The sequence below is a fragment of the Carassius carassius genome, chromosome 4, assembly GCF_963082965.1.
Source record: "Carassius carassius chromosome 4, fCarCar2.1, whole genome shotgun sequence".
In the NCBI taxonomy this organism is placed as follows: domain Eukaryota; kingdom Metazoa; phylum Chordata; class Actinopteri; order Cypriniformes; family Cyprinidae; genus Carassius; species Carassius carassius.
The window spans coordinates 33,511,682-33,535,322 of NC_081758.1; the positions used below are offsets into that span (position 1 = coordinate 33,511,682).

General features: G+C 36.7%; 2 protein-coding genes across 2 annotated transcripts in view; one reads left to right on the forward strand and one right to left on the reverse strand.

Moving 5' to 3' along the window:
• The window catches only part of LOC132139875 (GRB2-associated-binding protein 3-like), a 29,209-nt gene extending 26,102 nt beyond the window's left edge, over window positions 1-3,107 (reverse strand). Inside the window, exon 1 of the mRNA XM_059548543.1 lies at window positions 2,930-3,107. Within this exon, the coding sequence (XP_059404526.1) occupies window positions 2,930-3,001 (72 nt within the window). The 5' untranslated portion in view covers window positions 3,002-3,107. The remainder of the gene's footprint in view (window positions 1-2,929) is intronic.
• A 1,662-nt stretch (window positions 3,108-4,769) lies between these two features.
• Window positions 4,770-22,306, forward strand: LOC132139876 (SWI/SNF-related matrix-associated actin-dependent regulator of chromatin subfamily A member 5-like). Its single transcript, XM_059548544.1, has 25 exons — window positions 4,770-4,945; window positions 7,289-7,372; window positions 8,362-8,528; window positions 8,665-8,765; window positions 11,270-11,370; window positions 11,628-11,807; window positions 11,949-12,104; window positions 12,283-12,414; window positions 12,959-13,027; window positions 13,140-13,249; window positions 13,504-13,730; window positions 13,854-13,975; window positions 15,459-15,611; window positions 15,746-15,878; window positions 16,433-16,578; window positions 16,777-16,905; window positions 17,123-17,233; window positions 18,345-18,458; window positions 18,578-18,700; window positions 18,802-18,934; window positions 19,338-19,456; window positions 19,706-19,780; window positions 19,879-20,016; window positions 21,127-21,237; window positions 21,640-22,306. The coding sequence occupies exons 1-25, from the start codon at window positions 4,889-4,891 to the stop codon at window positions 21,697-21,699; spliced, it is 3,051 nt and encodes a 1,016-aa protein (XP_059404527.1). The 5' UTR covers window positions 4,770-4,888; the 3' UTR covers window positions 21,700-22,306.
• Window positions 22,307-23,641: the final 1,335 nt, after the last annotated feature.

Sequence of the window (23,641 nt, forward strand, 5' to 3'; positions counted from 1 at the left end):
TTTGTACTGACACTTTGAACATACATCTTATGACTGGTGGTCCTCCCTTCCTCTTCTCACCCAAACAACTGAGATCTCCACTTCGATGCAGAGGACTAACTTAACGCAGTATCTCTGAGTGTCTAATCGGGTTGTAATTAGAGTAAACAGTATTCTTCTGTATATAAATCTTTTGATTAATACTGTGCACCTTGCTTTTGGAAAGGGTGTTTTATGACACCTTAATTAATTACAGGCAAAAAGAACTCAGTTATCCATTTAGCCAAAGAAAGTACTAGTAAATGACTAGTTGACATGACATGTCAGCAGTGAGAGCAGTGCACTTAAGTTTGTCATACTATATTTCATCTAGAAGTTCGATTTTGAGAGTAATTCTTGTACACACAGTTCTTATTTAAGGAAAATAATTTAAATATTTGCTTTTAAAATTTAATACAACTTACCAAAGGACTATTCAAGTAAACTACCTACCAAAAACTTAAAGGAAATGTTGATCAAGCACAGCACCTAAAATATAGCTCATTTATTTATTTATATACATTTTACTTATTTTTTTTCCCCTAAATGTTCAAGTTATTAGGGTTATTATAGCTAACTTAAAAATAAATAAAGCATCTTCATCCCTTAAAATAAACACTAACTGAATTAAAATCAAATATATATAACTAGTTGCCAAGCCAACATTTCTCATTTTCATTAACCTAGTTTAACTTCATGAGGTAAAATAACTTAAAAAATTAAATAAAAAAAGAACAAAACAAATATATGGACATTAAGAAATGCAAAAACTATTAAAAAAATAAAACACAACAGTATTACTAAATCTTTAATTGAAATGGAGATGAAAATAAAAAATATAAAAATAAAAACTAATTCAAAATATAAATAAAAACTATAATATTATCATAGTGCATTTAAAATAACAATGCTATACTTGCATGATGCTATGATATGACTAATGATTGAATACTTAATTTTAGAATTTAACTGCTTCACACCAAGGATGATATCTCTAACCATAAAGTTTTAATAATCATTCTAATTCTATAGAATAGGGAAGTCCACGTCACAGTTAAGGCTTGTTCAGACCAAAACAATAACTATAACTGTAACTATATTAATGTCCTAATGTCATTGCTGCACATGCACACCACACACAAGCTCGCACATAATGTGCAACCCAAATCAAACACACCTGAACCAGCGAATCAAGGTCTTACTAGATATACTTGAAACTTCCAGACAGGTGTATTGAGGCAAGTTGGAGCTAAACTCTGCAGGACACTGGCCCTCCAGGATCGAGTTAAGAGACCCCTGATTTACACAGTAATTGTAGTGTTTCAATAAACTATGTTAAAACTATTCTTTTAGTATTGTGTATTTATTTTTCGTTTAATATCAGTTCTGAACATATCTGCATTATATTTCAAAACATTCTGAAATACTTTAGCCATAAATGTTGTCATGGAGAGAAGGCGGAGTGGCATTTCTTGAGAGAGGAAACTGAAGCGGAATGATTGATTGAACGTTTGGAGTGCGGAGGAGAAATTTTTGCCGCTCCACTCCGCTCACATACTCTGGTGTGGACCTATTCTTGCAGAACTAGAGCGATTAATAAAACTTTATAGTTATAGCTATGTTATAGTTATAGTCCTTGGTGTGAACGTGGCTTCATTATGACACAGAGGAACAATACCACTGGAATCACTTTCAGAACAAATTATGTTGTGCAAACAATTAAAAAAACCCAGAATACACCCAACATTTACAAGCTTAAGGATTTAATAATGACAAACAACTATTGGCATAAACATAATCTCGACAGTTAACATCCATTGGTGTGGATGCTTATATAGTTATGGTAATAAATATCATTTTTGAAGTAAACAGTTCTGTATACTGTTAACAGGGATAACCATGACATACCGCTCATCCCTGTTTACAACAAAACTGAAGTCAACACATTATACAGCACCGTTTAACACAGTAAAAAGAGAAACCAGTTAAACTGTTTCAGTTTTAAACTGTTCCAGTTTTACTTTAATAGTTTCTGTATTAAACTGTTTCCTGTTTACATGTATAGCAAACATTACCACAGCAATAGAAGAAATATTAGCTTAGACACAGGTAAAATGTGTACTGTGGCTTCTAGTCTGACAGATGAAAGCACATGGTGAAATGAAAGCTGAGCCACTGAAACACTTGCACAATTAAGCACTGTAAACATAAACAGATTGCAGATACATGCTAAAAGAAATGCATCTAGCAGAAGACAACAAGAACCGTAAAAGAACAAAATATGCATGCACTGTGCGTTTCTGCAATAGACAAATAACATACAGACTGCAGTTAAATGACAAAGCACAATGCTCTGTCACTTACATACCAAAGTAAACTGCAATAACAAATTATATACAAGAAATACAGAATTTGAGATGCATTCCATGACAGAGCAACTTATGGAAGATATACAGCACAGGTTAAACTGCTTTGTCACAAAGCACAGCACTGAATTTGACAGGCAAGAGGCAATGCAAAACAGCACAGCCACATGCAAGAAGCCACACAAATACTGCACAAACACAGCTGAGAATTAGCATGTGTAAAGCATCGCATAACAACAATCTAAAGTCCACAGGCAACTGAAATTAAAATGCAGCCAAGCAGAGCCTTTGGCACGGTACAGTTAAATAGTATAAAACACTGATAGTGATGGAAAGCAGCAGGGAAAGCACAAGTGTAAGCAATAGTCACAATGCATAGTTCCACACTTAATATGTATTGAAATGCAACCATGCATTACAGAGAAACAGCTGGGTTATAAAACACAGAGAACACACAGAACTGACAGTGGATCATTATACTGCAGTACCCGGTTCTGATGCAGAATGCATCACACACACGCACACACACAGGACTTTTTACTCACAAATCTCTTTAGCTTCTTCTCCGGAGGGGATTTTATGAGCCATCCTGTGCACACAACATCGCCTGCGCTCATAGCTGCTGCGTCTCTGCGTGTGTGTGTGTGTGTGTGTGTCCGTTGCTGATTGCCGACTGAGAGGAAAGCAGAGAGAATCCTGTGTTCAACCCCCCCAAACACGGAGAGGAGGAACTGACAGCATCGACCAGGGACAGAGTGAGAGAGAAAGAGCGAGAGACGGAGGAGGAACAAACAGAGGGTGGGAGGAGAGACTGTGTGTGTTTTTGTATTTGTGTGTGATCTGTGAAGAGGACATGTATGTACAAGCGAACCGTCTGTGTGTGTATTCTGGGTGGAGGAAGAAAAAAGATGTTCCTCCCTCCAGTATCTTGTAACAAACCAGCATGACCTTGTGTTTGTGTTTATGTGGGAAAACTCAAGGTCAGTTTGGAAAATGCTGTGAGGGGAATTTTAACTGGTTTACTAGACCATCTGTTGTTGGAGCCTGAGAGAAAGAAAGGAGAAGAGAAATGAAAAATGGGGGATTATTTCAAACTTTTGTTCATTTTAACAATGATTTTGTTATGCATGCCAACAAAATCTGTCCTACAAATATCTTTTTAGGTAAAACACTATTTTTCCTATCTGCACATTATGGGAAGTAGCAGGTTGTGCTTCATGAGGAAATGCTGTGGTGTCTGTGTGCCATCTAGTGACCAGTATCTATATCAAAATACTTCATTGGCTAAATAAATAAATACATACATACATAAATATTAATACCACCTTTTATGATTGTGTTTACAAAATCAACATTCAAAAGCACAAGCATAAAATAACATTTAAAAAAATCTTGTCTCAAGATACACACACAAACACGCAGGTGTGTGTGTGTGTGTTTATTTTTGTGGAAAATGGGGATAACCCATAGGCGTAATGGTTTTTATACTGTACAAACTGTATATTCTATGGCCCTACACCAACCCTACACCTAACCCTAACACTCACAGGAAACTTTGTGCATTTTTACTTTCTCAAAAAAAAAAAACTCATTCTGTATGGTTTATAAGCGTTTTGAAAAATGGGGACATGGGTTATGTCCTCATAAGTCAACCTCTCCTTGTTATACCTGTGTCATACCCATGTCATTATACAGAGTTGTGTCCTGATATGTCACAAAAACATGTACACACACACACACACGCACGCACGCACGCACGCACGCACGCACACACACACACACACACACACACACACACACACACACACACACACGTCTAGCTACTAGAAATTGTAAGTAAAGCTGATCCATTAAATCACAAACAACTGGAAAAGTCATAAGGGCAGTAGTGTTCCTTGGAGTAAAAGAGGGTGAAAATAGTAAAAATGAAACTATTAAATTCAATTAGAAATTCAAAAATGTTTGTTAAATAAAGTTTTAATTTATTTATTCTGTTCTCATTTGTTTTCAGAGAACTGTATTCAAACCAGTTAGGGTCATTTGACCCGACATCATAATAATCATTAATCATAATAGTTTATGTAACCCACAGACAATTAAAACACACAATGTATTATCCCGTTTTTAATAACAGATAATATTAATTATAATCTGGTCACCTTACAATATCAGGGCATTTAGTTTAAGCTGACACATAAAAAAAACCCCATAAAGATACATTTGATCTCTCTGTACTGTGTCTCAGTGGTTTTTTTTTGTCTCAGTGTTTGATGTTTGACTGTTTCCCATTTTTAAGCTTTTGATAATATCGCGAGATCTAGAGAACAGCTCTGAAAGTGACTACGGGACACTCTGTTCTCGCGAGATTTGGTATGAAGACTGAAAGGGGCGTGTGCGCGCGCCGTGTCTGTATGGTCCTGTCATGACGCATACGCCAAAATTATGCTTTATAACTTACTGTCTAGTCACCAGTAACTCATGAAAACCTTCGCACATTAACCAACATGTCGGACGAAGAGCTACCGTCTACTTCTCGGGAGGTGCACGGGGAGGCAGAAGAGGTAAAGCGAAAGAGTGAAGTACAGAATGTGTTTGCAGACGGACATGAGAAGCAGAATGCAGAAGTTTCCAGTTCATCTGCGTTTGGGGGGAACGGAACATGGCGGGAAGGCTGAGTTCAATTCACATCTGCAGAGCTTTAGATGTGTATTATTCGGTGCTTCAGAGCATGTTTTCGTGGCTTTGACAGATTTGCATGTGTTCCGTCTGCGGTCGGAGCAGAGTTGCGCCACTGTTCATGCGATGGAACGCGTGCAAATCTGTCTAATCAACATTAACAACTACATGCAGACATGCGTAAACAAAAACTCACATACTCACTGTTACTCTGAGCTGAAATGACTCTGATGTTATTCTGGCTTTATAAGCCTGGGTCAGTGAGAGGATTTATCTTTTGGCACTATAAGGCCGGGGTGCAACTTTTAGTTGTCAAAAAGTCGTTTTAATAAGCGATTTAAACATTATATTACATGACTGGTAACACTTTACTGTTGTTCATATTGCTGAGTTTACAGAAATAGCGTGAAATCAATTTGTATTGTTATTTATTGTTATACTATTGTGATTGTGATGTAAGACTTGTAACACATCCCCCAAATGCTAGCCATAGCTTCTGCCTAAAAATCATAACGTACAGTTATTGTTATTAGAATAAAATTTTGATAACGTATATATGCCACTAATAGCGTAATAATAATAATATAGGAATTCTCATAGTGATTTATTTTGAATGTACAGTAGAAACAATAATGGTTAACATTACAACCTGTAGTAACGGTTGTTTGCTTTAACTGTGACTCTACTCCAGTGTAAAACTGTCTAGGCAGGGCACCATGTCCAACAATTTTAGCATACATTTCATTGTGATTTATCCCAGTATAACAAAAGGAAAACAGATTAAGACTTGCAACATTTTAAATAAGGATAGCTAATTGTTTTATCAAATTCAAGTTGAAATACTTCATATGCTCCCCAGAACGTGACTAGACGCTGATTGGACTGTATCCAGACAGAGTCAAAACAAACAGTTTAGAACAGGGACAGCTAGCGTAACACTGCTTTAATGTGATAGACAAAAAATCCCTCCCTTTCACTCTTTGGTGGTGCGTTGCCCTAATGAAGAAACCGCACAGCTTTACGCTGAACTTACAGGTGAAGTAAGACTGTAGCTTTGTTTAACTGGATAAAAATAGCCAATTTTTGTCTGTATTTTTGGAAAAAACAAACAAACATGGTTTCATATTCTGACATCAGTGTTGTCCTCTAGACAGCCTGCAAAGTGCAGGTTATAAAAATAAATGTAGTAAATGTATGTATATGTGAAAGGTTTGAATTTGTGACTATTATATTATAAAACAAAAACACCTGTTTACATACAGCTGTAGAGCAGAATTGCTAAATTTAACAAAACTCTAATGTACAACTAAACTATAAGAGATCACACATTTATTTCTCATGTACGTAATAACATGTTATTGTTATATCTTGGTGGTACCCCACGAGAGGCTGATATGTACATTAATATTGACCGAGCCAATAAATTATGTTTGAAATTCATATATTTATTATTAACAATGCTTCCGTACATAAATGATATTCTCTTGATATTTTTCGAATAGTCTTGATAAGTAATGACTCTTTATCTATTATATTACCAACACAATACCAGGACAAATGTCGCAGCACCATGTACAGTGACCCTTATTTAAATATTTATACACTACTTCATTATGATTTTTTTTTAAATATTAACCTTTTGTTCAGTCTCACTTGTTTTCAGATCTTTCAATAATTTGCTTTTCATCCATAAAAGCTCTTCTTCATCCGTTGTCTTCATACAAACGGGTTTGGTGACACACAAATGTGATACTGAAAGCTGATGGGTCTAAATTGTTACCTTATCATGATTGGTTATATATATATATATGTGAGTGGAGATCAGATTTTATGCATTTGTGTAAACTGAATGAAATGGATGGACTGCCACTGTTTTAATACATTTATATCAAATACATTTTTTTGAGCTAAATTTAATGTCCAATAATAAATTCTTCAGAAAAAAATATGATCTTTTTCTAAAGAAATCCATCTGTTTCATCTGTTTATGCACTGGCGCCTATTCAGAGAAGTCTGTGAAGTTGGCTAGCTGGCTGTCAAGATGAGGACAAAGTGGAAATATTTGCCTGATGAAAGTTATATGAAAGTCTAATGCATTAAACAGCACATGTATCTGTTACAGCACCTGGCATTGAATAGTTACTATATACTGTTTATATATATATATGTGTGTGTGTATTGTCTGCATGTATTGGTATCTAATGTATGTCGTTAATTTGTGTTTCTAGGAAGACCCACCATTTCTCCTGGATCCTCCTCCTAAAGCAGCTGTGAAGGAGAGCTTGGCTGACCCTGAGTATGAGGAAAAAAGAGTGAGTTTTCATTACACTTTTAATGTTTCATGTAGTGCCAACAGGTTTTTAAATACATTGAGGTGTTATTCAGTGTTAACCACAGGCAAGAATGAGGTTTGTACGAGCGCCAACCTCCGGCTCTCTCTCGTGAGGCCAATAAGGAAGTGACTAAAACTGCAATTCATCGACTGGCCGCTTGAGGCTGGCTGCAAAAGGCCGTCAGTTCCATAGACTCCCCATGTTAAAATGCCCAACTTTACAGCAGGAAAAAACATGTTTACAGCCTGGTTCAAAAAATGATTTTGGTCTAAATAGCTAATTTTGCCCTTCATGACAACTGTGAAGGGGGTGAAATTTTTTATAACTCATCCGTTTAAATTATATTAAGACTTAAAGATCTGCATAATTAAGGGCGTAGCCACTTGAGTGACAGGTGGATTGCCGCTGCTGACTGCCGTTGTGCTAGGTGGGTGTGGCTTCAGCAACTAGCTCCCGCTTTTTTGCCCCTTTATTTGATTGTCCGGCAGAGTCGCGCGGTGACGCGCTGCCAAGATGGCGACGGCCCGCTCTACAAACACTTTAGGCTTCAAAAACACACTTCAGGAGACTACGGGTGACGTCACGGACACTACGTACATGTTTTTATACAGTCTATGGGTTTGTACTACCGGCCCTCAAAACCAACCAGAGATGGAGGTGAAACCAACTAAATTGAGGAATTTACCAGATAATACAGATAACACTGCCTTCCTACATTCATATACTGCTTGTGAATTCAGCATTTGTTAGGTTTCAGGCACAGTTTAGGTCACATTTAGCAGAATTTGAAATCATTTTTAATTCATAAAATACAAAACATTTAAAATCAAACAATCGATTTTAAAATACAATAAATGTGAAAATTTTTTAAACAAAACATTGTGAAGTTAAAATAGTTTTTATAGAACTTGAAGCAATAATTTATAATCATAATTTACTCAAAATCTTTGTCTCTCCCTTGCCTCTAGAAAACAGACCGTGCAAACAGGTTTGAGTTCCTGCTGAAGCAGACTGAGCTGTTTGCTCATTTCATTCAGCCTGCCAGTCAAAAATCCCCCACCTCACCTTTGAAGGTGAAGGTGGGGAGACCCCGAATCAAACAGGATGAGAAACAGAACCTGCTGTCTGTCGGAGAGTGAGTCAGACACACATACACAGACATGCATGCTCACACATTCAGATGCATGAGCTTAGCGATTATTCCCAAAGCTGTTGGTCAGACATGTGTGATTTGGTTTGATTTATTTCTGGCCCATCTTTATGCCTTCCAGTAACCGGCATCGTCGAACAGAGCAGGAAGAGGATGAGGAACTCTTATCCGAGAGCAGGAAGGCAGCTAATGTTCTTGTTCGGTTTGAGGAGTCACCCTCATGTATGAATCAATGTTTTTATGAACAGTCAGTCTGTTTCTGTTTATCAGTGAGTCTCACACTGTTTTAAATACAAATAATAATTGGTACATTAATATATTGGTTATTTAAAAAAAATAACTGTATTTTTTAATCATCCCCATGTCATTTAAAACCCATATGCTGCAATTTTTTTCCATGAAACTCAAAAAGACTATTTCGAAGAATCTTAATATAGAACTTTTAATATGGTGAAATTTATTTGACGTGACATTTAGTTACATTTATTTAGAATAATTGCCTATTGATGTTACTGACATCCAAAAAAAGGTGAATATTGACATCATTTTGGACAACACAAAGCTATCATATGACTTCAGAAGTCTCTGAATGTAGTCATATGGGCTACGTTTATGGTAATTTCATTGTTTTTTTTGTTTGTTTTTTTTTCTTTCTGGATCTTGACAGTTCGTAGTCACTAAATGAGGTTTTTTTTTGATAAAGGTTCTTTTAAACAATTTTAAAAAATTGTATTCCACAGAAAAATAACAGCATACAGGTTTGCAACCGCTTGAGAGTAAGTAAATTTCTTTACAGCAGTGGTTCTCAATTAGCCTCAGCAAAATTCCAAGGAGTCTCAAGATGACTTAAAATTATTTCAAATTAAACAAAACAAGCATTAAAATAAGCTAGGACACCTAAAAAATAAATAAAAATAATTTATTTTAATTGAAGCACTCAACAACTTTTTTTTTCTTATGCCGTGTTTCCACAGCAGGAACTTTACGCAGGAACTAGGGACTTTGGCCTGGTACTCGGTGTGTTTCCACCGCAGGAGCTAAATAAAGTTCCGGGTAAAAAAATGCCCCTCAGAAAGTCCCTGCTGGAGAGGTAGTACTTTTTCAAAGATCCGGAACTTTCGGGGGCGGGACTTGGGCGCTAAACATCCTGATTTGTTGAGTTCATGCAGCATTGGTTGGGTTCAACCACCATTTATTTGGATAATTTTCAAAATATTACTGTTATTGTGATATCATGAAATGTAATTTTAAAAGTATTTCAGGCGAGAATGTAGTTGTTTAAAACTCAAATCTGTGTTTTATTTATAAAGACAGCGCCTATTTAAAAATGTGTTCCGCCGATCTCAGAGACGGTGAGCTCCACGCGATCAGCGGGAGCTCAGTGATCATCTATCCGCCGAGAAGCAGCCTCACCTCGGCTAGACCTTCTGATATGTGCCGCTGGCTCTGATGTCTCTTTAGTGGTTAAACATAAAATATAATTAGTTTTGGGTAAATCTAACAGGTTATCTTTGGTCTGTATCAATTTATCTATATGTTAAAATGAAAATAAAAAAGGCAAATTTATATAATATTTAGTTTCATTGTAATGACTGTATATACACATTTCCCTGAACTAAGTACATTTCTGCAGCTGTTATTATGTTTGAATGAAAACAAAAGGAGGCAGTGGTATTTGATATCCCATTTCGTTTTATTGTAAATATACGTACAGAGAGGAAAATTGCAGTAGCCATGGTCAGCTGACTGAAGTTATCAAGTACGTTGCTTTTTGCAGATTAGATGTTGTCGCGGACATCACACTCCAGAGACGAATTCACAAAGTCTGAACTACCGAGGATGCACGTCCAAAATCAACGTACTTTGTATTGAGAAATGCGCACAGAAATACGTCACTAGTCTATTTGCCTAATCTTCCCGGTACTTTACACTGTGGTGGAAACGCAGAAAGCAACAGGTCTGGGGGGAAAAAAGTTCCTGGGAAAAAAAAGTTCCTGGTACAAATGTTCCGGGTAATTTCGGTGGAAACGCGGCATTAGAAGAACTATGCACTTTCTTTGAAAAGCCTATTATATGAGGTAGACATTAATATGATCTAAAAAAAATAATAATAAAAATGTCAATTAATTAACTTTATGGTCAGATTTTATAATTATTATTATTTTTTTACTTATGCCAAGCTTCCAAATATTTTATCAGGTAGAAATTGTGAATAATATATATATATGTATTTTTTAAAATCCTTATCCTTAATCCTTGTTGCAAACAGTGATGGGGTTTGGAATCAAAAAGGTTGGGAACCACTGCTTTAAAGGTGAAGTGTGAAATTTCTGCAACACTAACAACCCCAAATGGAATTGCAAAAATAAAGATTGTTTCCAATCACAAAGAATCCCACAGAGGCCATGTTTCATTATTATTTTCTGTCTGATTTTCTTTGGAATTGTATGGCCTGTTTTCGTACTTTATAGTCTCTTTGTGCTTCTGATTGTTTGGAAACAACAGTTATTTTTTAGTTTTAAAATGACACACTGCACCTTTAATAACAGACAAAGTGAAAACAAATTCACACAAACTGTGATAACAAGCTGTCCAGAACAACAGACGCCTGTCATGTGATGTGTAACATTTAAGCACCTCTTCCAGTAGATGATGATTTATTATAGCTTATTCACTTGTGAACAGATTTAATGGTCATTGATTATTAATTTTTGATTCATTGACAGATGTTAAGAATGGAGCTTTGAGAGATTATCAAATCCGAGGCCTGAACTGGATGATTTCTCTGTACGAGAATGGCATCAATGGCATCCTGGCTGATGAGATGGTAAAACCCCAATCTCTCTCTAATGTTTTAAAATAAAGCTCAACACACTGAAATACAGAATGTTCATAGTGGCAGGTCTGCTTAAAAGCAACAATATGATTTAATCCTTAGCTGAACGCCCACATTTTCAGAAATAGTCTGAATATGCGTCATAGTGGAACCACACAGATTCATGACAATGAAAACACTGATTTTTCTGGGTCTTGTTGATGTCATAGACTGTGACTCACTACATTTCTGTGTTCTGATTGGTTCAGGGTCTGGGTAAGACTCTGCAGACAATCGCGTTGCTAGGCTACCTTAAGCACTATAGGAACATTCCCGGCCCCCACATGGTCCTAGTGCCCAAATCTACCCTGCATAACTGGATGAATGAATTCAAACGCTGGGTGCCCACCCTGAAGGCCGTCTGTCTCATCGGGAATAAAGATGAAAGAGTAAGGCTGCTCAAGTCCTTCTGTTTTTCTCAAGCTTTACTTTGTTCTTTTTCCGTTCTACCCACTTTCATCCTACCAGCAGGTCCTTCAAAATGCTTGTGTAATAATTAATCAGTTCTAATTAGTATGTGCATGTTTTAGGCAGCGTTCATACGTGATGTGATGATGCCCGGTGAATGGGATGTGTGTGTGACATCATACGAGATGGTGATTCGGGAGAAATCTGTCTTTAAGAAGTTTAATTGGCGCTATCTGGTTATCGATGAAGCCCATCGCATCAAAAACGAGAAATCAAAGGTATTTGAACCCAGACGAACATCTGATGAGAACCAATTAATACAAGAGTAGCTAAAAAGCAGAGCAGTATGTCTCATAACACTTTTGAGGTGATTTAGTGATCTTATACAGAGGAAAATACTTCAGAGCAATGTTTTTCCTTCTTGACATCTCTTTCTCTTTTATCTCTGGCTCACAGTTGTCAGAGATTGTGCGTGAGTTTAAGACGACCAATCGTCTGTTGTTGACTGGTACCCCACTGCAGAATAATCTACATGAGCTCTGGTCTCTTTTGAACTTTCTGCTGCCTGATGTGTTCAACTCTGCCAGTGTGAGTCATACTTTTTTAAATATTGCAGGCTGTTTTATCTCCACCCACACGTTATGTTGCTGTATCTGTCACAGTTGTGTTGAAAGTTTGTGTGCAAATGTGTTGTGTGTTTAAAGAAGTCTTCACCTTAGATTATAAAACAAAGTTTATCATTAAATGAGCAAAGAGACTTCAGATTGGTTTTAGTTGAATTTTCATTAAATTCTGTTTAAATTTCTGATGGATCATGTGACACTGAAGACTGGAGAAATGACATTTCAAACTGTATTAAATGAGAAAACTTTTATTTTAGGTTAGTGTATATTAGATAGATTATAGTCTAAGAGGCACGGTTTTGATTGTAACTCAACAGTTCCCTAGAGAAAAATAGATTAATAAACTTACAAAATAGTTTCTCAATATAAATATAAAAGTGCAAAAAATGCTTCTGTAAAATTTAGGTTTTGAGGTACAGGATAAAAATATCTAATTAGCTCAGTATAAAGACAGTAGAAGTCAAGTGAATGTTACTACCATGAAAACGTGTGTGTTTCTAAAATTTCAGGATTTTGATTCATGGTTTGACACAAATAACTGCCTGGGTGACCAGAAGCTGGTTGAAAGACTTCATGCAGTGAGTTTAACTCTCTGTTTGGAGGGGATTTTTAGTATTGTTCAGCATTGAAGTAGTTTTGATGTTGAATATGATGATTGGGACACTCAGGCTATTGATTGGTTGTTTTCAGGTTCTTCGTCCATTCTTGTTGCGTCGTATTAAAGCGGAGGTTGAGAAGAGTCTTCCTCCCAAGAAAGAGGTGAAGATTTACCTGGGGCTCAGTAAAATGCAGAGAGAATGGTAAGATCACACACACACACACACAATTTCCTAAAAAAACAAACAAACAATAATTAAAGGGATGAGACATTAAAAGTCAAGTTTAAATTTACTAGATGCATTGTAATCATATCACTGAAGCAACACTCAGTGGCAGACAGGGACTGTTTCTGACCACACAAAGATGTAAATGCTGAAAAAAAAAACACAATTAGCAGTTACGTTGGAATAAAAGAATAAATCACACACAGTGTTTTTTTACTTGGTTTAACTAGGTACACACGTATCCTGATGAAGGATATTGACATCCTGAATTCTGCTGGAAAGATGGATAAGATGCGGCTTTTGAATATTCTGATGCAGCTGCGGAAATGCTGCAACCATCCGTACCTGTTTGACGGGGCTGAGCCTGGACCCCCATACACTACAGACACACACTTAGTCACCAACAGCGGCAAGATGGTTGTGCTTGATAAACTTCTGCCTAAAGTGCAAGAGCAAGGTAGGCAGTGTATGTGTGTTTGTTAGCTTTTAGTTGATAAAAATTTGTTATGATTTTAGTAGGAATGCAGATTAATTTTTTCATGTTTTTCGTGCATGCATCCCTGGATATATGTGTGTGCAGGATCCAGAGTGTTAATATTTAGCCAGATGACACGTGTGTTGGATATTCTGGAAGATTACTGCATGTGGAGAGGGTTTGAGTACTGCAGATTGGATGGCAATACACCTCACGAGGCCAGAGAGGTATACATACACTTGCCATGCACATACATACATATATTAAAATGCATACATAGTTTCATGCAGACACATGCATGTTACGCAACAAATGAGCCAGTTTTATTTATTGTCTTGAACATGTGTAGTACAAACGATTTATGAACAAATGACTCTTTTGAGTCAGTTATGAATAGTGAATCAGTGATTATTGGCTGGTTCTTTAAATTACAATTTTTAGTTAAAGAGACACATTATGAGTTTTGTCAGTAGCAAAACAACAACAACACAAATTAATGAATTAATAAAGAATATTAGTATATTGTTCTAAAAGACTATATATAAACTACACATAGAGAGTTTTCCCTTATATACATGGTTTAAAATGAACTGTAAATACTCTCTTTTTAAAGCTGAAAAAAAGTTGGGGCCATTCTGTAGATTGTTTAGAATTGTTATTTAATATATAGTTTGTCTTTGTAGTAGAGTATTGTCTCTATTCCTTCTGTGATTTTTTTATTTTTATTATAAAATAGCTTTACATTTATTTGATATCATGCTGCAAAGGATTTGGGTTTCATCTACCAAAATATTTCTTTTTAGAACTAAAGGTATTGTTTATGGTCTGGTAAGAGAAACCAGAACCTCAGTCGATACATCACGATTCCTGTCTCTAAATAGCAGGCGGTATAAAGAAATGATTGAACAGGCTTTATAAAATTATGAGAAACCTACAGATACTTCATGTGGAATCTCAGCAGAGTTTATATAAAGACACTGATTATCCAAGCTGGTAGTCATGGAAACCGGTGAATGTGGGGTGAATGCAAACTCTGGTTACATGTTAGACACCCTCATAGGCTTATTAGCAAATAATATCCAAGCAAATTAAAAGTGTTAGTTTCTTTTTATATCCATTTCAAATCTAACAACCAGTTTGTCTGTTTTTAATGTTTTAGTGAATTTTAAGTAAATATTGTTCATAACGTCTAGGTAAATTTGTTGTATATGTAAAAATTAGTTTTATACACAAATTGCATTATTTATATGTAAATTGGCCACTGACCACACTGATTGAGTACTAATGATAAGTAAACCATATGAATTATAATTAGATAAGTAGTTCAAATAAATAATTTCATAATCAGAATCAGAATTAACTTTATTGGCAGGTATGTTTACACATACGAGGAATTTGTTTTCATGACAGAAGCTCCGCAGTGCAACAGAATGACAGCGACAGAACAAAAACACAGATTAAATAAAAGGAAAGAAAAGAATAGAACAAGTAAATATGGAATAACAATATACAAATTGACAATTGTATGTGCAGGTATATTACAATAGACAGTTTTATATGTACAGGTATATTACATGCAGATTTGAAGTGTAGACTAAGTGTGTGTGTGTGTTAGATAAATAAGTGTATGAGTGTTTAAATAGTGTTGTGTGTTCCATAATTTGTCTCTCTCTTCTCATGTCTTTTCTAATCTCTGTTGTTGTGCATTAGCAAGCCATAGATGCTTTTAATGCCCCAAACAGCAGTAAATTTATCTTCATGCTGAGCACACGGGCAGGTGGGCTGGGGATTAATTTGGCTACAGCTGACGTGGTGATTCTCTACGACTCAGACTGGAACCCACAGGTGGACCTGCAGGCCATGGTGAAAAACACTGCACACACACAAAACTACAAAACCAAGCTGACTAATCTTTATCATTGTGAGCCTCAGAGAGATGCCAGCTTTCTTTATGATTGTTGTCTTAAATGGTTGTTGTGCCGTGTACTGTTTTTTAGGACCGTGCTCACCGTATTGGACAGAGGAAACCAGTAAAAGTGTTCAGGTTGATCACAGACAACACAGTGGAGGAGAGAATTGTGGAGAGAGCGGAGATGAAACTACGTCTGGACTCTATAGTGATTCAGCAGGGTAGGAAAACACTAGGAGTAAAAAAGTCCCTGCAGAGAAAAAAAAAGATTCCTCACGGTTCAATTCTCATGTATAATGATACTTCTAAAAATATAAATATTTAAACTGTATGAATTTTAAGGTGTCTATTTTCCAGAAGTAATTACAGTAATTCTCTCTCTGAAAGGCTGTACTGACAGAGAGGAAATTGATTTAACAGTTAATTGAACAAAAAGAACTCAGACTTTGTATTGCAAATGTGTAATTATAAGTAATTTGCATTACTTAAGTAAACAAAATCCTAAAGATGGTTTGCAAATTGTAGATGCTAATAGATTTCCCAGTGGATGCATGGGTTTGGTGTGTGATGTTGAAACACTACTGTTCAAAAGACACTACTTTTTAAAAGTTTTTAGTTGGAATAGTTTAGTGTAATAAAACTGGTTAGTAGTGTATGTGGTTACCTAACCAATTTATGACACAAACTGAACTGTGAAAAATGTATATATAAAAAAGAAAGTAGCCTTTGTGTCAGTCCTATGACCTATTATGTGCTGTTATTTGTCCTCTTACAGGACGGCTGATTGACCAGCAGAATAAACTTGGGAAGGACGATATGCTACAAATGATTCGACATGGAGCAACACACGTGTTCGCCTCTAAAGACAGTGAACTAACAGATGAAGACATTAACACCATTCTGGAAAGAGGCGCCAAGAAGGTGAGTGGACACAAACACAGACTAGACTGAAAACTACAAAGTTGGTTTTATTTTACTGGTAAACTTCATAAGAGCATCAGATTCAAATTCCGAAAACATTCATATTCAAATATGTATGAATAAAAACCCATCAGATTTCCTTCACAATCATATTCTTACACTCCAGTTGCTTCTATATAACCCTGTTTTCCCACTCAGACGGCGGAGATGAACGAACGCTTGAAGAACCTCGGTGAGAGCTCACTGAGGAACTTCAGCATGGACACAGGTTGCACCGAGACCAGCCTTTACAACTTTGAGGGAGAGGATTACAGAGAGAAACAAAAAGTTAGTGTGGAGGTTTACCGGTTGGGAATCGATTCATACTTGTGTATAAAAAAGCTCTGAGGTGCATCTGAGTCTATTGGTGTGCCTTTGGCAGCTTTTTAAGCTTTGCACTTTTATGTCACAGACTGTAAGAGTTTATGTGAAGCTGAAAGTGTATGTTTGTAGCTGAAAGCGTGTGTGTGTAAGTGTGTGTTAAAGAACTCTTTGTGTTGTGCAGCTAAGTTTGATCGAATGGATCGAGCCTCCTAAGAGAGAAAGGAAGGCCAATTATGCTGTAGATGCTTACTTCAGAGAAGCACTGCGAGTCAGCGAACCAAGAGCCCCAAAGGTAACACACGTGCATGGTTTAGACACTCTGAAATGATTTTTTTGTCAGCACAACTCATGACTGCATACTCTAATGCAAGTTCAGTGTACACAGCCCTACTACAGTACACAATAAATAATGCACTCGGATCACGGTTTTCATCAGACTGGCAGCTGGACTGGAGCCAGTGAGTTAAAATAAATGTAGAAGTAACTCAGAAGAAGGGTGCTGTGTTATCATGTGTTGGAGGGATGTAATGGATAGAGTTGAAACACAAAGGTTGAAGGTTCAAACGCTGACTCAGAAAATGACCTCATGAACTGGAGGTTCTTCTTCTGTCTGTCCTGTCACTGCTGTGCCCTTGAGAGAGACACTTAACTCTAGATTGCTCCTGAGGGACAGTTTCAAATAGTGCACTGTAAGTCATAAAAAACATCAATTAGATTAAAAGTGGCTGCTAAAGAATTAAATGCAGTGTTCCAGTTCATCTTGAATTTTTTTAAAGATTTAATTTTGCCCTTTTTATTAGGATAGGAGAGTATTATAAACAGTAGGGTTGGGCAATTGTTCGGATTTTATAGATTAATTTGAATTGATATTTTTAAATTGTATAAAGTATTATCAAATACTATAATAGTATACAAATAATACTAAAATAGCACTTACTCTCGATCAGATTGTCCCAGCAATCATAAATATTATTCTAGATTCAAGAATATTGTGAAAAGTAACTGTCAAAAACCAACAACCATTGGAAAAATTGTGTTTTGTTGGTATTTGCTAGGGCAGTGTAAACTAGCTTTAATATTGCCTTTCTAGCAAATGTGATGGAAGTTGATCGTTTATAAAGTGATAACCCTGTCAGCAAAACACGTTCAGCAGGGAGCCAGTAAACCTCAATTTTAATGAATATCATTAAATTAAATTGAAAACCAAATGAGTGTTTTGATTAAAGTGAAGTGTCTGCTAGATAAAGATGCATCTGCCAGGAGCATAACAATGTTTTGTCCTTATACAGTACACATCAAGTACCACACAAATGTTTGCATGAAAATATTGACACACAAGTGTATGAGGAGATATCATAAAAAGTGTGCGTGTGTGTGTGTGTGTGTGTGTGGATGTGATCCAGGCACCTCGACCCCCAAAGCAGCCCAACATCCAGGACTTTCAGTTCTTTCCACCACGTCTGTTTGAGCTGCTGGAGATGGAGATTCTTTACTACAGGAAAACCATCGGATACAAGGTAAGCACTTTCTGTACATCCTGATTGTATTCAATATTTGTGTGCAATCTTCTCAAGTGTTTGGTGTTGAAGCATCTGATATAAAGCTGTGTGCGCCTGTGTATGGTTGTTTTTTGTAGGTTCCACGTAATCCAGATATCCCAAATTCAGCACAGGTCCAAAAGGAGGAACAAGCAAAGTTAGACAAGGCAGAACCCCTCTCACCTGAAGAGACAGAGGAAAAAGAGAAACTACTCACACAAGTACACAGAAGTACCCTCCCTATCACTCATATATACACACACTTATAAATGTGTCAAGTACAGAGCACAGTGCTATGAAAGAATACGTTTGTTTTTACCAGGGCTTCACAAACTGGAACAAGCGTGATTTCAATCAGTTTATTAAAGCTAATGAGAAGTATGGTCGTGATGATATTGACAACATCGCCAGAGAGGTGGAGGGCAAGACGCCGGAAGAAGTCATGGAGTACTCTGGTACAATACACACCAGATCAACTGTACACAACCATACATATAAAGAAATAACACATGTGATATGCAAACTACATATTTTCAAAATCCGCTAGTTGGTGGGTTGCTTTAATTTAATGGTGTAAGGGAACCCTGTATAATTTGGCTGGATTTGTGGGTTCATGTGACCCAACAAAAACAACAAAAAAGTAAAAACAAGGATAATGACAGCAATAAAAAGTTATAAATGTTATATTTATTTAATATTATTAGAATAAAATATTATTGTTACTGTCATCATACACACTCATACTCACATAAAATGCACAAGTCTGAACCACACAAAAAACTATTTTTCCATTATTAGTTATTATTTCACTTCTATAATAACTACACATGCCTCACACGTTGTTTATCATTATAATAGCGGTGTTTTGGGAACGCTGTAATGAGCTGCAGGATATTGAGAAGATCATGGCTCAGATAGAGCGAGGAGAAGCTCGCATCCAGAGACGCATCAGCATCAAAAAAGCCCTGGATGTCAAGGTCAACCTTTCAAAAACTTGCCATGCAATTGAATTATGTTGTTGACAAGCCAGTTTGTCTTTAATGGCTGCTGAATTATGATTGTGTGGTAGCCTTATTATTCCTTGCTTTCTATGATGAGCAGCCTCAAAATTAGACAATGAAGTCATAGCCTTATCACACGAAGCAAGAAACTTTAAGAGAAAATAAAATTTTTGATGCAGGAATAATTAGTAAATATTACTTGTTTGATGACATGTGTTTTTGTAGATAGCGCGGTACAAGGCTCCGTTCCACCAGCTTCGCATCCAGTATGGCACAAACAAAGGAAAGAACTATACAGAGGTGGGTGCATGTGAGAGAGATGTGTGTAGTGGGTTTACTAAAAACTTCAAATATGGAAACTTTTCTATGTGTGTGTGTGTGTGTGTTTGCCCCTGCAGGAGGAAGACAGGTTTCTGATTTGCATGTTGCATAAGATGGGCTTTGATAAAGAATATGTCTATGAAGAACTTCGACAGTGTGTACGGAATGCTCCACAGTTCAGATTCGACTGGTTCATCAAGTCCCGGACTGCCATGGTGAGCACTTGTTTGTGTTAGAGCCAAGACTCCCTCACTCTCAGAAAAAAAACAAAACCCTGTACCAAACTGTCACTGGGTGGTAACTTTTCAAAAGGTACTAATATATACACTTTAGGTATAGTGTACTTTTAAGCTTTTGTACCTTAGGGTATATATATATATATATATATATATATATATATATATATATATATATATATACCTTTAAAAAAGGGATATTAAGTGTCAATTGCAAAGCCTTTTTTAGAGGCATCCCCACATAAAAAAAATATGAATTAAAGAGTCTAAAAAGCACCTTAATTTATTATGAATGTTAAGTTTATGTAACTGTTACAGTCAGATCAGATTAGATGTTAATGGAAAATCTCATATGGATATATTTTCATGGTTGTGTGTGTGTGTGAACAGGGTTTACCTAGCTTTACTTTGGGGACAACATTGTTCCCAGAAGTGAACTGAATCTGACAAAGCTTCTTTTTGGGAAGGTCCTAAAGTTAATAAATTCTAACCCATTAAGATGGTTTAAAATTAGTCTGTAATGTTTATGTAAAAACAATAAAATAAAATATAAAAGCCTATGGAACGTTCCCAATTAGACAGCTGAGTAAATGTGTATGCATGTCAGACTCAAATGCAAATTTTTTTTTTTACGCATTATATCCTATACAGACACATTCATAAAATGCATAAATAACTACCTTACACTAGTCTGAAAAGTAACTCACAAAAAATATTTCACTTCTATAATAACTACACATGCCTCACACGTTGTTTATCATTATAATAGCGGTGTTTTGGGAACGCTGTAATGAGCTGCAGGCTATTGAGAAGATCATGGCTCAGATAGAGCGAGGAGAAGCTCGCATAAAGAGACGCATCAGCATCAAAAAAGCCCTGGATGCAAATTTGTTTTTAAACACATTATATCCTGGGATCTTTTTCAGGTCACATTGGCGTGCGTGTTTGTGAAAGCGAGTGGGTGCAGATGCTTGTGTGGTGCCTGAAAGCAATTACAAAAGTCGATGAGATGAGATGAGATGTGATGTATAACTGTTGTGCTGAGATGATGAAAGAGTTTCCCTCCATGTGTTTTGTCTGGTTTGCTAGGAGCTGCAGCGGCGCTGTAACACGCTCATTTCTCTCATTGAGAAAGAGAACATGGAGATAGAGGAAAAAGAGCGCGCTGAGAAAAAGAGAAGAACACCCAAAGGACAATCAGTAATACGTCCTGTCTTCTTTCTTTTCGCTCCATCTGTTGTTGTGCTCTGTGCTTCACGTCCCCAGAGACTTTCCCTCTAGTTCAGAATCACGCCTGAACAACTTAAACAAGAGCAACATGCAAATGAACAAAATTCCCCTCAGATTTACTGTCCGCAGTAAATTATAGTATATTCCACTGACTATTTCAACTCTGTCTATCTATCTATGTATCTGTTTATCTATCAGAGCATGTGCATGGTGAGTTGCAAGATTTTGCCTGGAGCGAGGAGCATTTTTTCCCTTTTTATTTTGGCTGTTCTCTCTTGCTTCAGTACTGTTACATCACATGCTAACTACAATCTATCTATCTATTTGACGTTCTGATTTTCCTAAAAACATGTTTGTTTCATCATTTCACAGGCTCAAAAGCGTAAAGCCGAAGTGTCGTCTGACAGGAAAGAGAAGAAATCTCGTACCTGACTTGTGTATCCGCAGCTCTTTGTTCTCCATTACGAAGCACTACAATAATCAGACGCCCTTCTACAGTGTTTGGCCGTTCTGTTTTTATCTGTTATGTCTGTCACTCAACACAAGTTTCTTAAAATACACATGTACATTTTAACAAAAACCTTTTTTTGGGACATCTAAAATATCTCCACACCGTATTGATTTTGTCCCACGGGCTGCACACATGTTGGCAGCTACACGTTTTGCTAAAGCTTATTTGTATTAAAAAAAAAAAAAATCTAAATGTTCCTTGTTCATATCAACATTGACATTTATTTAGCATGCTAAATAGAGGCTCTAAAGCCTGTTCTGGTCTTGTTTGTGTTTTATAAATGAAAATCTTTTTGCCTGTTATTGTATGTTTAAGGTCTCTGTGATCTGCACCTTAATCCATGTGATCTGTAGCTTTGCACATCCAGTCTTCTTAAGCTCTTTTATATATTCACGTGCCATTTTACTGTTGCATTTAAGCTATTTTACACTTTTTATTTGTTTGGACTCGTTTGAATCTTTCCTTATCTTTATATGTACAAGTCCAGTATTATTAAAAAAATAAATTGTAGGATCTGTTTACATCTTATTTTTGTTTATATCTTATGTTTTTAGTGTGGAAAACAATTGTGTCACTTTGACGTTACAAACCTTTTAATGGGTCTAAAAATCCTAAACAAGCAACCAGGCATGTCAAAACGGCAATTAAAGTTTTTCTTCTACACTGAAGGTAATTCACAGTGACCAAAGGACCACCTGAAAGAAGCCAAAACCCCTCTGAACCCAGTCTCCGAGACCGGCAAACCATAAAGACTGGTTTAAGTATTTTTTTCTCCCCTAAAGCTAGAGACCATATTACACCAGACACATTTTTTTTTTAAATGTCAGTGCATAAATTTTGGCAGTCCTAATATACTGAAAAACAAAACAATAACAGAATGAAAAGTAAATTAAGAAGACGAATTGAAAATAAAATACTTAATTTAAAATTAAACCTAGAATAATCTTGGTCACTGTCAAAACGAGCGCTGCATTTACTCCGGAACGCTACACTTGGTGAGTGACAGCGGCTGCAGTACCGCATTTCTAGCCACATGGGTGCGCTGTTGTACTTTCTCTCAGCCTGGCGCGCTACAGAACATTCTCTCCACTCGGCTGTTTAATGTGTACAGCGCGCCCTCACCGTGTCTGTCACACACTCAGACAACGTGAATGCAGAAACCGGTTGTCTTAAAGGCACGAAGAAACACCTGAACGAGCAGAGATGAGCTGCTGGCCGGTATCCAACTTTAGTCTCACTCGGAGCACTTCATTGGTTCTGGTGACATCCGCTACCATACCGCAATGATGACATCTTATTTAAGCGCGCAGGCAGACAAGACAAGAAACCTGTAACTTACCATCAGGTAACCGCTTTGGTTCAACAGCACTTAACACAGTCTCTCTATTTCTCCCTGCCTATATCTCTATCGCTGCCTCTTCAGTCTACTTTGTATAAAAATGGGGGGATTCAAATTGAATTTGCAGCTGGTATTTGGGTCTCAATCGCACCTATAGACGGTTTCATCGGGCGCACGCGCCTGGACCTAAGTTAACTTCCGGTCTGTGTTGTGTATATTGGTCTGGCTGCAGTGCCTTCTACAAACACAGTTAAAGTCAAGGTGAGGAGTAGACTGAAGTTGGGGTCAGGTGGTTGTGCTGCGGAATGTGTTTCCCATACATTTATTTATTTTTGGAGACTCGCCACAATTTTAAAACTGATCTATTTTCAAAAAGGCTTCGTTGAATAAACATGAGTAAAGTTACATACTGCACGTTTATTAATAATAATTCCTTACATTTATATGTTTAAATATCAAAACGAGGCACAGGTGTTTTTATATCGCTGTATTTCTGAAGGAAGACTTGCATGTTATATGCCTGA

What these genes read in the sequence shown, in the direction of transcription:
- LOC132139876 (XM_059548544.1), top strand. Translation starts at nt 4,889, where the DNA reads ATGTCGGACGAAGAGCTACCGTCTACTTCTCGGGAGGTGCACGGGGAG. An exon ending in ATTACAGAGAGAAACAAAAA is followed by an intron (nt 16,906 to 17,122) that starts GTTAGTGTGGAG and finishes TGTGTTGTGCAG; the next exon opens with CTAAGTTTGATCGAATGGAT. An exon ending in GAACACCCAAAGGACAATCA is followed by an intron (nt 21,238 to 21,639) that starts GTAATACGTCCT and finishes ATCATTTCACAG; the next exon opens with GCTCAAAAGCGTAAAGCCGA.